The sequence below is a fragment of the Rhinolophus sinicus genome, chromosome 3 (genome assembly GCF_057876585.1).
Source record: "Rhinolophus sinicus isolate RSI-liver-muscle chromosome 3, RSI-T2T, whole genome shotgun sequence".
Lineage (NCBI taxonomy): Eukaryota > Metazoa > Chordata > Mammalia > Chiroptera > Rhinolophidae > Rhinolophus > Rhinolophus sinicus.
The window spans coordinates 110,301,153-110,315,250 of record NC_142503.1 but is presented as its reverse complement, the minus strand read 5'-3'; the positions used below and the strand labels follow the sequence as shown (position 1 = coordinate 110,315,250).

General features: G+C 35.0%; 1 protein-coding gene across 3 annotated transcripts in view; it reads right to left on the bottom strand.

Annotated features, from left to right (window-relative positions):
- Window positions 1-620: 620 nt before the first annotated feature.
- MIS18BP1 (MIS18 binding protein 1) overlaps window positions 621-14,098 on the bottom strand; it is a 44,248-nt gene continuing 30,770 nt past the window's right edge. For all 3 annotated transcript variants that reach the window (XM_019751722.3, XM_074328191.2, XM_074328190.2), the window contains exons 12-17: window positions 10,570-10,742; window positions 9,670-9,830; window positions 7,780-7,928; window positions 4,169-4,256; window positions 1,838-1,892; window positions 621-1,647 (exon numbers count right to left, since the gene is read on the bottom strand). In XM_019751722.3, coding sequence (XP_019607281.3) covers window positions 1,544-1,647; window positions 1,838-1,892; window positions 4,169-4,256; window positions 7,780-7,928; window positions 9,670-9,830; window positions 10,570-10,742 — 730 coding nt within the window. In that variant the 3' untranslated portion in view covers window positions 621-1,543. The remainder of the gene's footprint in view (window positions 1,648-1,837; window positions 1,893-4,168; window positions 4,257-7,779; window positions 7,929-9,669; window positions 9,831-10,569; window positions 10,743-14,098) is intronic.

Genomic DNA, 14,098 nt, shown 5'->3' with positions numbered 1-14,098 from the left:
GGTTACCTCAAACCTTACTAGCTTTTATCTTATGGCCTGACGGAGAGAAATGGGCCTATCCAGGAACTAGGCACGTGGGACACAACAGAATAGACTAGGAAGGATGCTGAAGCAGTTCTGATGGGACACAGGGAATATGGGGGGGATGAGGGGTCACACTTTTGGTTTGTGGCAAGTCACCCTATTTCAAATTTATCTTTTTGTTTCCCATTAAGGAATTTAACTACCTTTTAATTCCTAAAACACTGTTAACATCAAGCAGCATGATATTATACTAAATATTGGCAACGTAAATTCTACAACTGTATTTTTTTGAGTCACTCTAAAATAACTCTTTCATTTGTTCCATCTCACATTTGTCAGAAGTCTTCATGGCAGAAAGCAGCATGGTAAGGAGTTTAAAGGAGAATGATCTCAGTCTAACTGCACTGTTCTTTTTAAACCTCGTGTTTCTATAAATCCTCTACTTACATAAATGATTATTATTGACTAAATTCTTAAGACACAGAAAAAGTTCTGGAATTTTTTAGGACACAAACTGAACCAGTAAGAAAATGCGTATTTGTTTTGTTTCTATGATCCAGTAATTAAAAAAACCCCAAACAAGTAAAACACACATATTATAAAAGCAAACTAACTTTATTTGGACGACCGAACTGCAGAGGAAAGGTAGGGAAATATGTACTGTAACCAGAAGGGACTGTATATGTCAAATTTTAAAACACAATGGCAGAACAAGCTAAAAAAGGTTTTTTTGTTATTTTTTAAAAGAGCTATCTGAAAGAAAACAATGTTCACTACAACATGTTAACTTGACTCCTTATAATGGTAGGCCTATTACATGAATGTTGGTCTAATCCAGTCTTTTTAATATTGAGACCAAAGTTAAGCTATGCCTGCATATGTAAAGAAGGCTTAAGAATGCAACAAAATCTGTTCTTTGATTCTACCTAATAAAATACTGAAAAAGCAATAAATTAAAATTTACTCAGGTTTCCTAGATATAATAATCAGAAGTTTTAAGAATACCAATCAGGAGAAAAGGCATACCAAATCGTTTCAGCAACATGTAATTTAAACATTATATGAACTCTGGCTTGTACTCCAAGTGGTGGAAAATGTTAGTTTTCATGAATTCAGTAGCTACCAGTACAATCTGTCTTATTCTCCTTCACCTCTTCCCTTAAGGATAGAAACATTTTCTTGAAAGCTTTTGAAAAATCCGGTTTGGAACATAATTTTCTTAAACAGACTTAGATGTTTATGAGACTTATTTAAATATTGTTTAACCTAGCAAAAACAGAAATTTAGAAACATCTATACAAGCAAAACAATTTTCCTTGTATTTTTAGTAAACTGTAGCAATGAGGAATATTCTATAGAAAGATCTGTAACTTTGAATACAAAAACATAAAACCTTTGAAAAGGAATCTACAATTTCATGTGAAATTACATTATAAAGAAAATATATGTATTTCAAATGAAGATACAAATGCACAGTCTGCTTCTTGATGAAAATTCTGGAAATATTTTCTCATTTTTACTATGCAGAATCAGAGTTTGAAAAATAATAATCTTTTTCTTCTTCATCTAAAGACTCTATAGCATTAGTGAAAAGTTTTCCAATATTACTGTTTTCTTCTAATTCTGTAAAGAAAAATTTAATAAAAAAGATTAATATATTTCTAAAAGTAATTTCAAGTCCAATGAAATTGAAAATAACTATAAGAAACCAAATGGCAGATCTGCCAATTTGAGAGCAATTAATTTTAGTACCATGTTAATAAAGAGACTACCCTATAATAGAACTGAGCTACAAAAAAGATAAGTGTGTTACCTTTGTTAAATGGGGTTTTTCTTCTTGATGGTGGAGTTGAAAAATCACTTTCAACCTACAAGACAGTTCATATTAATGGCTAAGTGGTACCTCCTGTGAAGCCTGCCTCAAACCTAGACAAAATTAAGCATGCTTTATCCCCAGAGTACTTATACCAACACCTGATCACATTGTAATTATCTGTGAAATGTCTCTTTGAAGTTGAATTTATCTAGGGCAAGAACTATGACTTATCCCATGTTTCCCACCGCTGGCATCATGACTGTAAGAAAACGTGACAAACTAATGAACAGCAGTTAAAGGATAGTGTATGCGCCAAACCTACTAAGTATTTATTCCACTCCATTACACTAGCAAAATTTAAATTCTCTGTACTTTAAAATCTTGGCTAAAATGGTAATTTATATTGGAAGCTTTAAGTGTCTAATGTAGGCTTACATACACTAGTACTTTTCTAAACTATTGGCCATTGCTGGTTATCTTTAAAAAATGAAAAGCAATAGACTGGAAAAGAAGACAGAATACCCACTAAGCTAAGGGTGTATTTCTGAAAGAGACTTCTGAGATACAAAGTTGTGTTCATAGATTGTGATGTAAACATATTTTTTCCTTGGAAATACGTCAAAACCCTATTACATCTTTTAGCCCTCAAAATCATCTGGTAAGACACCAATATCATGACCCCCACGTCGGACCAACACGAATAACATGATCAGGAAGCCTAAGGAGTTTGCTTTGTCGTAAAGCCTGTGTGGGAGTCAGACCTTGAAATCAGAACTTTTAACATTAAATCCTTTGCTCTATCATCACACATTGGCTACAAAATATTAGTCTAAGAAAAAATGGGGCTCAGTCAGAAAGATACTTTAATTTGGTGGAAGGACTAAAATTAAGATAAACAAAAGCCCGGAAGTAGTTAAGATGATGTCAGAAATAGAGAGAAATAAAAGTTCTTTACTAGGAAGGGCCCCCATAGCCATTATATCCCTATGAACCTTCTCTCATTCTGCAGAGAGAACAGTAGGCTATTTAGGGTCTTGCTACTGCTCAGTATGGTCTATGGATCAGCTACAGAACTGTCTCCTGGAGGTTGTTAGAAATGCAGAATCTCAAATCTGCTGGAGCAGAATCCAGGGTTTAACAAGATTCCCTAGTGACTCCCATGTGCATTAAAGTTTGAGAAACTTGTCAAGGCAACCCAGCTTCTTACTGGCAAAATAGGACGAGAAGCAAAGTCTTTCTCACTATGTTAAGGTGATTCCTGGTCCTTTGCATCAAATCAAAATTTTCATAAGGGATGTGGGGCTGGAAAAGGGGAATCTAGGAAACACTGAGAGGAAGTCTGCCTACATCTTCAATTATGGAGTAGAGATTTCTTTTTGAAGAATGTAGTCTCCAGGCTGATTTTAAACCAAGGCCCCAAGAGGTATTGACCATTTCCTGTGGACAAGTGAAGCCCATAGACTGGATGTGATTATATAATCCCCATGTTTAGTTTAGAGACTCTCAGAGGAACTGGGTTAGCAAGTGTGCAATATAAATATTTCAACATGGGTAAGGGAAGAGATGGCCATGATCTGCTCAGAAAGAATATATACCTTCAGGTAGTATATATTCTACTCCCACAGATTATTATTCTCTAAAATTAGCTGTTTACCTTGAGGAAATTTGAGGTAAATTAGCTTTTCCAGAATACTTGTACTTTTATCTGGATGTAAGTTATCCAAATTAAAATGAGAACTTAACACATTTTTTAGTTAATTAATTAAACAGGATAAAGGATTCTCCTAATCTTTTATCAACGGGATATAGATATACACTCTATTAAGGCAACTTTGAGTTAAAATGTTTGGTGTAATTGCATTTTAAATCTTGGGAGATATATATATATATATATATATATATATATATACATTAAGTAGCTGAATCTGAAAAACATTTGAAACCATTTTGATTTGCTGAAGTTTCTTATTCTGTGACAACCATAATTCAGTTAGTCTGGATTAGTCTCCAGTCATGGAACATATTATGCTTTTGTGTCTTGCCTGAAATGTCCTTCCCTGACCTGTCCATACTTTTCCCACCCTACCTGACTTTTCCCATTCTCACTTTCCTCAAATGCTTTAATCTATCAACTGCCACCTGTAATCCCACAGCACTTACGAATTGACCTCATTCGCGGCCTCATATTATTATTTACTTGAATTAGGCTGTAGGCACCCGGAGGGTAAAGACTTTACATAACCTATAACTCCCCCTATTCGCTATATATTACAGTTGTTCAATAGATATGCACTGAACAAATCTGTCGTGAAGAATAAAAATACTTACTGTTTTTTTCTTGATATTGCCCCAGACAATGCCACCTTTACTTTGACCTTTTTTTTGCATATGAAATACATATTTATCACAATCATCCCTGTTTGAATACAAAATAATTTCAAGTCAACATTAACTAACGTACTTTTGTCCACATGTTAAACAGCAATTGACAAAATTAATTTCAGTCTCAAAAAGTGCATTTTCTTTTCCATTTTTAAAAAGACAATGGTGTACCTAAGGAGATGAATAAAAACCTTCAAACATTTATAGGAAACAGAAACACCAAATAAGAAGATTCTTGGAAATTATTGTTCCCTGTCCCGTCTGTGCTCTCCAATCTCTATCTTGCCACCTCTTTCCCAAAACACAGACTTCTTATCCCTGGACTCCCCCGTTTGTTACACTTTTCACTCCTTTCTCCAGCTCACTTCTGTCCCCATCCAGCTAGAACCTTAAAGTTGACGACTTTAAGGATAAACCTGGTGATGAATTAATTTATAGCTTCCAACTGTGTTTCCTTCAGTTCAGCCCACAAGCCTTTTATTTCTACATAGTTACATCTTTCTTACAGTCCTCATGCTAACTATGAAGTATTTTTCATTTGTTTTCCCTTCTTTCCTCTCCCATTCTTAATAGGCTTGATTCGCAATTTACAGGTAAAAACTGAAGCCTAGCAGAAAGCCTGTTCTCATTTCCGCCACAACTAGTTCTCCTGATGACAGTAAATACCAGCTGAACATAATGCTAATTCTCTCGTGGCTCCACAATCCTGTATGATTGAATGATTGATTATCCTTTCCTTTACGACTATTTAGGAGCAATCTTGAAAGTATGACATGGAGAAATTTGTAACTTTGTGATGGTAGTAAGATTAATGTGAAGGGCAAACACTGCTGCGTAGGGTGTGAATAAGCCCCGTCAGTCAGGTTCAGGGTCAGCGCCTACGTAATCTGTTGTCCTGTACAAAGAGATCACTTCCAAAGTGATAAACAGTTTCATTATTTAAAATTGTTAGTAAAAGGGAGTCAACTAGAGCTGGTGAAGTCAAGTGATAGTGAAGAGGCCTACGAAACTCAGTTTTTAATATACAAAACAAGTTTTAGGAAATATATTCATGATATTTATAAATGAGCCCATCATGTGCTCTACAAGAAAAAAAGTCCCATTTCCTTAACTGTAAGTGATACAAAAAACCCACCACCACCCACATCAGTGTCATTCTCCAACTTAGAGATACTGGCTGATGTTTTTGGTCAAGAAATTTCCTTTCTCTTATGAATGTGTGATCACACTGTATGTAGTTTTATTTCTTAGCTTTTAAAAACTTGAATCCACTGAACACTATTCTGTCATTAAAACTTTGTGAAGGCATGATTTTTCATTGATACATATTTTACTCTATTGAATGAACAAATCCTAATTTCTTAACGTTCCTTATTGGACATTTATGTCCAAGTTTTCAGTATTATGTTTTGTTATGAACATCTTTGCTCACACAAACGTACTTGCTAAAATCTCTTATTTTATTAGAATTAACTAAAATTCAAGGGCCAAAGGAAGGAATATTTTAAAGCTTTTGATGAGTTAGCCAAAGTGCTTACCAAAAACTTGTCCAAAGTTATACTCTCAATATACTTTCACATGCACTAACTACTAAATCAAAAATAAAAAATAATTTGTGGATTGCTAGGGAAAAATTATATTTTTGCCAAATAAATGCAAATTAAAACTTCACCAAGCTTGAGAGTACTGATTACTTTTTCTGAGTCATTTTCATATGGCTTCTGTAGGTCCCACCCCCTGGAAATGGTTCTTACTAGATCAGCATAGTCCTGCTTAACTGCCAAATGGCATAGCCTATTTTTAGGCCTTCTTATCACTTTTCATCTTTTCTTTACAACATTTTACTGTTGGCCAGCCCTAGTTTTCTTAATTTTATTTATTTATATTTCAAATAGTTCCTATATTTGCCTAGTTCAAAATTCAAAGTTTCCCAAGATTTCTTAGTTCCTTTCCCTAGTGATTATCAGTGTTTTCAGTTTCTTATCCTTTCGGAGATATTTAATGAAATGAATTATGTATATATGCATATATGCATATACACAGACACAAATGGTAACACATAATTCACTGCATCTAACTTTTTTCACTTATCATGGGCATTTTACCATAATAGTACATAAAGAATTTCTCATTTATTTCTATAGCTACATAATGTACCAGAAATTATTTGATTAGTCCCTATTGATGGACATTTGACTTGTTTCGTCTTTCGCCATTATAAACAATACTACAGTGAAGAAGCTGAACATTCCCAATTGTAGAAGTAGGACTGCTATGTCAGAGAGCATGTGCATGTATAATTTTGACAGATACTGACAAAATGCTGCCGGTGCAGACTGAACTAATTACCTTCTCGCTAGTAATGCGTAAGAATGGCTTTCCTAATTTGTAGGAGTACTGTGTGTATCAGGAAAATTAGCCTTTTTCCTGTGATGAGGTCCATGTTCTTTTCTCTGATTGTCATTTATCTTTAAAAATTAAATTTACTGGGTGATACTGGTTAATAAGAGTATATAAGTGTACAGTGCTGTAATACATCACCTGTATATTGCATTGTGTGTTCATCACCCCAAATTTAGTCTCCTCCCATCACCATATATTTGACCCCCTTTACCTTCTTCATCCTCTCCCACACCCTTGCCCTTTGGTAACCATACTGTTGTCTGTGACAATGAGTTTTTGTTTGTTTTGTTCATTCACTTGTTATTTTGTTTTATATCCCACATGAGTGAAATGATTCTTCTCCTTTTCCATCTGACTTATTTCGCTCAGCTTGATAATCTCAAGATCCATGTTGTGGCAAATGGCAGTATTTCATCTTTTCTTATGACTAATACTGCACTGTACATATGTACCACATCTCTTGATCCAATCATCTATCGAAGGACACTGGTTGTTTCCACGTCTTGGCCACCATGAACAATGAATGTGGGTGGGGTACATATACCTTTAAGAATAAATGTTTTCAAAATTTTGGGGGTAGATACCCAGGAGAGGAACTGCTGGGTCATATGGTAATTCTATTCTTAATTTTTTGAGGAAACTCCATGCTGTTTTCCACAGTGGCTGTATCAATTTACGTTCCCACCAGCAGTGTATTAAGAGTTCCTTTTTTTCTACATCCTTTCCAGCACTTCTTTGTCATTATTCTTTTGATTATTTATGGTTAGTTTGTACCAGATGAAACTTTTTTACACAGTTGACTATTATTCTTTTTCTTGGTCCTGCATCATAGTTTGAAAGACCTTCACTAAATCTAAGGTTATAAAATAATTCTCCAAGATTTCTTTTAATAGTTTAATTTTTTACATGCAAAACTTTGGTCCATTTGTAATTTATCCTGATGTAAAGTGTGAGCTGTGTCCCAACACTATTGAATAACACCCCCACTTGCTGAAACACCCCTCTTTGCTGAAGTCAAGTCGTCCTTGACTTCCAGGAATATTCTTTCTTGATTTCTTAATAGTGATGACTCCTCGCATTACTGACATCTACTCTCTTCAACTCCTGACATGTTAAATACCAATATGGAATTACAGCATCATAAGCATATTTACCTATCTATCGAGGCTAGCATTCCCGGGCTGACATGCTGACACTGAGGGGTTTTTGCCAGTGGAAAAATAGTCGATGATGGAGTTGTTGGATTTCTGTCCATATGAGGCAGAATATCATCATCTTCTTGACTGCACTGGAAACTCGGCAACTAGAAAGCAAATATTGATTATGAGCAGGCACCCCTAAAAAAATTGCCCGTTACACAAACTGTTGGTGTGCTGATAAGTTCTTTCCACCTTCTATTTTTCTGAGATAATGAAAAATATCAGTAGGTAGATAATAGATCCTTGTCTTCTAAAACTCGTAAGTTTCTGTCGTGTAAAATGGAGACAATGACATCTACTTCTACAGCAAGTTTTCTGTGAAGAGTCAGATAGTAAATATTTTAGGCTTTGTGGTCCATACAGTCTTTGTCCCAATTCCTTGACTCTGCTGCTGTAGCATGGAAGCAGCCAGCCAACATGTAAACAACAGGCACATCTGTATTCCAATAAAATTTTGCTTACAAAAAAGGTGCTATGCTAGATTTAGCCTATGGGCCATAGTTTGCTTACCTCTGTGTAGACAGAACAAAACTATAACTTATTTACTATTACACTTAATATGAACTCAAGCAGTATTAAACTATTGTATGTATATATTTCTGATAAACAATTCACTCCTTAATTAAGATTTATTTACCTTTACATTAAAACCTTAGAGAAAGGGACTTATGCCACAGAAAATGAACGACTTCATTGCTTCTTTTTTTTTCATTTTTAAAATGTTGCTACTATTGCATTTAGGCCAAAACACAGAGAGAACCTGAAATGACGGTGGAGTAATGTAAAGGGTATAACCCCTGAAGGACCACGGTGGTTGTGCAGAGAACATAGTTAGAGCCTCTGATGGCTCCCTTAAAACACTTCCCTTTACATCCTGTGTAGGCAGAGGAGTGGGCCCAGGTAGCGATGTCACTAAATTATTAAAGTATTGTATAGCCTTCTTAAATGGGAGATGATTCAACATTAAGAAATGGGTAGATATAAAATTACCCTTAAGTCTAGATTACTAATCTTAATCTTCTTAACATTTATGTTTAGATTCTAGCAAGTCTCAAATTTGCACTTAATATTTGTACTGTATTTCACTGTGTTTATGAAGAACATCCTTAGAGGATATATAGATTCCAGTTTTTTGCTGTAAAGATAAACCTACAATGAATACCTTTGTAAAGATTTTTGGCTTTTTTTCAATTTGTTAGGATAAATTCCAATGAGTAGAATTAATATTTATGGCTCTTATATATTGCCATAATGCTTTCCAAAAGGTATGATTCAATTGTGTATGCACCAATGCATGACTGGAGTAACATCTCGATTGTTTTTTGTTAGTGGATATTTTAACTTATTTTTAAAAAAGATTTTATAAAAGATATACTTACATATAATTTACTTTGTTTTCTTTTTATCACTAGCTAAAATGACCATTTCCCCAAGTGTTCCTTCAGCCTTCTGAATGTTTCCTTGCCCATGTTTTTCCTGTGATTTTGACACTTTTTATAATTCTAGTAACATTTGAATGAGTTCTCTGTATCACAAATATTATTGGCTCCCCCGCCCCTTTTTAAAGTTTGCCTCACTGCTTATGAAATTTTAAATATATACGTTTGGCCTATTTCTAGGTTTTCTATTTGGTTCTACAAACATTACCTTTGAACCCCACTGACGGGCAGATTCTGGACACTGATGAGAGAAGGGCATATACTAGCAGATTGCTTCCTATACTATACTTTGGTCATGTCTGTGGAGACTGTCAATCCATGGTCTAAACATCAGGAATGAACACTCACCATATATAAAAATCAAAGATATAAAAGTCAATATAAAGAATGCATTTAAGACTCTTACCAGTACTCTTCGATTCTGCAAAGGTGTCGTACTGAAAAAATCATCATGGTCATCTTTTGGCAACTGTTCCAGAAAATCCCTCATCTGCCGCTTCCTTTTAAGAGTTCCTACTTTGGCAGTTATCTTAATAGTTTGTTTTTGATTAGCATCATCTCTCTTGCCTTAAGAGTCAGTAAAACATTTAGGTAAGGATTTGGTCATTTATAGTAACTGTTCTATAAAATTAACCTTTGCAAAATCTATGTGTTAAGTAAACTCAGCCTCTATTATTACTATTTATAAGTTTCTTATATAACAAGTGATTCTTTCTACATTGGAATCTGTGCAATATGCTTAGCCCACAAGATACTCATGAAGAAACTATGTAAGATTAGGCAGGGTAAGTTTGAAAAGGCCTTTACCTTGTGAGAAAAGTTATCTCCCACGCTGCTTTTACTGAATGTCTAGTTTATTGATTTTGCTGAAATATAAACCTCACTGAATTAGGACAGAGGTACTGAATACACCCTAAAGCTTCGTATAGGACTTCTCTGGCATACACTTTGGGACCATGAAAACTAAATTCATTCTGAGTTTTCTTATGAATTACTAGGGGACCCTACCTAAGTCGCCTCAAATTAAATTAGAACCTTAGAACAATAATCCAGATATTGAAATCTCTGCATCCAACTGCGGATTTCCTAGAACGAACACAAAGCACAAGGCTGCTAAGGCTAATATTGATGAAGTAACTATCTAGGAAGACTTAAAAAGTAAATGTGATCTTTGGAGTTCTTTCTAACTTTAAAATTATAAGAAAACATCTGTAATAAGACACATGGATAAATATAAATTACATATAGTAAGTGATCAGAAATTGATACTGAGAACTAAGAAAAAACTATTTTCCACATAGGTTACCATTTTGGCCTTTGGGACTGACTGGCTTTTTCTTAGTGACGTGTTTCCGGGATCTTTTTCCTCGGGGATCTTCATTGTATTTCCTCTGGCATTCTTCAGCAGATCGAGACCCTACAGCCATAGCTACATCTGACCAGAAACCAGGTTTGTGCTTAGGAAGAGATGCAAAAGCACTATGGAAGACCAAAACCAGTTAAAGAATTTCAAATCAATAAAAATAACCTCCTGAATGCATACTAAATCAACAAGATTTACTGAGCTGATAAAATTTTACCAAAATCCTTCTTATCTAGTAGACGCATTCTATTTTGTTGTAATCTATTAAACCTGAAAAATCATTCCTAGTCTTAACCCTAAATCCAGCTAATCAATGATTTGATCTTTTGGGGGACTGGAGCACAACTAACTTTTTTACACTGTTGCTCAAATGTTACTAGTGCTAAGCATATTGGAAGATGAGCTCTTAGTTCTTATATACTCCAGGTTATAAACGCTTACTAAAGTGTTACGGTTGCTTTCATTATACTTTATAGAACACAGTATTTTAGGTTTAATCCTCGAGGTAAATGAAAATTGAAATAGAAAAAAAACTAAGTTAATATAGGGTAGTTCTCCAATTTAACAAGTGAGTTACATTCTAAAAGTTCGTTTGTAAATGATTATTTAGAACCTGGTACACGTATTACTGCACCCCACCCCAACCCCCGACAGATTTTATATAATGTGGTTAGGTTGACAGTTCAGCCTAGTTAGGCTGAATGCAGTGTTATGCTAGTAAATTTTTAACAACCAGCTCTCTGGGGTTAAAAAGTCCTTTTCTGTAGTGTTTGCTAATTTCCATATTGCTAATACCCCTAAAGTGGCTGATTTCAAGCTACCAACATGTCGTCACTGAATGAGAAATAAGAATTCTGCCATGGCACACAATTATATAGAATTCCCACCATGCAGATATAATAGATGCAAAGAACCTTAAGCTTTACATAATAATAAATATACTAAAATAATTAGGAAGTGATGAGTTCACAGTGTTATGTTTTTAATAAATGTATTTAATTGTAAGTTTATTTAACTTAATAATGACTTAATTTGTAAGATTCCTGAAAAAGAAAGAAATCAGTTCTTGTGAACAGGTACACGCCAACTACAGAAGAGCACTCACTCCATGCATAAAAGGAGAACAGCTGCTGGTGGGCACCAAACACTGTTGATGAATATCTGTGCTTTTGCATACTGAGTCTCCACGGGTTCTAAGAGCAGCACTGCAGGGGACTGGAGGCTCCAGCTTCCATGTCTGTGCACATTGCTAACCTGCATGTATAGAACTGCCTGAAAGGAGTTTCATCATAGTAAAAATACTTAATGCATTTCGTAAGAAATCAATCTGTAATTAACACGTGTCAATCACGTCACTCCAGTCCAACTGATACTCACTTCATTATTCTTAGCACAAAAACCAAAATACTTAACACGACCTACACTATTCCTTGCCTGATTGTCCAGTCTCACCGGGTACTGTTCTTCCCTCACTTTCTGTACTCCAGTCATTTCGGCCTTTTGGTATTTCTACATACGTTCTTCCTTTCTACTTTTCCCTACTGTTCTATTTCAAATGCACTTATCACGAATCTTGGGCTTAAATAATTCTTATTTATCCTTCAGATCTTAGTTCAGTATCTGCCTGAGCTAAGTCAGATTTCCCTGACTTGTATTCTCATAAATTTCTTAGTGATTACAATGATCATTTGCTAACCATCTGTCTGCCCTTCGGACACGATGAGGTTTACGAAGCAGTGGGCTGTAACGAGGAAGCACGTGAGGAGCTTACAGCAAAAATGCAAGCAAGCAAATAAGCAAACAAGTAAAATAAATAAATTCATAGGCTCTACCCCTGAAGGTTTCAACTCAGTAGGTCGAGGCATCAATACTTCGCATTTTTTTTTTTAACAGGACTTTATTGGGGAACAGTGTGTACTTTCAGGCAATACTTCGCATTTTTGAGAAAGAGTCATTATGTCTAATTGATTGGGTGATGACACGGAAAGATTACAGGGAGGAGGTGACGTGAGATAAATATTGAAGGATGGATAAAAATTACAACAGGTGAAAATGAGGCAATAATACTGGACAAAGAAATGAAGATGAAACAAGACATATGGTTAAGGAATGGAAAATAGTTCATATTTATGGTATGGTAACTTTCAAAGAAATGGCTGCAGGTCAGAGCTTTGAAAAAGCCAGAGAAGCATCGCCCAAACCCAAAAATATTTTAATAGTATGCAGTCTAGGCACTTTTTAAATTTTAAGTGACCTTTACCTTTTAAGTTACCATACAGTAAAATTGTCTCTTGGGGTATGGGTCTGTGAATCTTACCAGGTGTACAGATTTGTATAACCACTAGCACAATTAACATACAGAATAGTTCCATCACACCGCCCAAAACCCTCAGTGCTCCCTACCCCTTTGTTGTCATCCAATAACACTGCCAATCCCTGACCTCTTTTCTTTCTCTCTGGTTGTCTTTTCCAGAATTTCATATAAATGGAACCACATAGTATGTAACCTTTTGAGCTGGCTTTTTTCACTCAGCATAATAATGTCTTTGAAATTCATTCAAGTTGTTTTAAGTATCAATAGTCCTTCCCTTTTATTACTTAGTAGTCCATTCGTCATTGAGAATGTACCACAGAATGCAGAAGATACTATGGAATTCAGGAATAGAGATGAGCTCAGTAAAACCACCCCATAAAGTTATGAACTTCTGGGCTTACCTTGCAAATTTTGATAAAATTTCACTTTTGCTAAGTTCAGCATGATATCCCTTGAAACTTTCTCTTGACCCAGTAATTATTTACAAGTATTATTTTTCAACCACTTAGAAATTTTCCTGTTATCTTTTATTGATTTGTAGTTTAATTCAGTTATGGTCAGAACACCCTTTGTATAACTTCAGTTATTTGAAAGATTTGTCTTAAGACCTAGCAAACACAGCTGTCTTGGTGAATGATCCACCTACCCTTGGAAATAACATTTTTTTCCCCTATTACTGGGTAGACTTCTATAAATATCAATTAGATAGTTGGTATTGTTCAGTTCTTCTGTATCTTTGATAATTTTCTGTCTACTGGTTCTATCAAGGGAAGAACACTGAAGTCTCCCACTGTAACTGTGGTTTTGCTTATCTTTTCAGTCTACCCTTTCCTTTTAGTTCTGTCCAACTTTGATGCACGTATTTTGAGGTTTTGTTGTTAGGTGCATACACACTTAGGATCATTCTGTCTTCCTGGTGAATTGACACTTCTATCATTTTGTAATGTACTTCTTCATTCCTGATAATTTTCTTCTTACTGAAATCTTTCACAGGTATAGCCCACTTCAGCTTTCTTTTGAGTGTGCATGATATTTTTCTATCCTTTTAACTTAACGTATGTCCTATTTGGAGTTAACTAACCTATGTCCTATTTTATACAGCGTATAGTGTGATCTTTCAAAATTCGTTCTGACAATCTGCCTTTTAAGTAGCGTGTT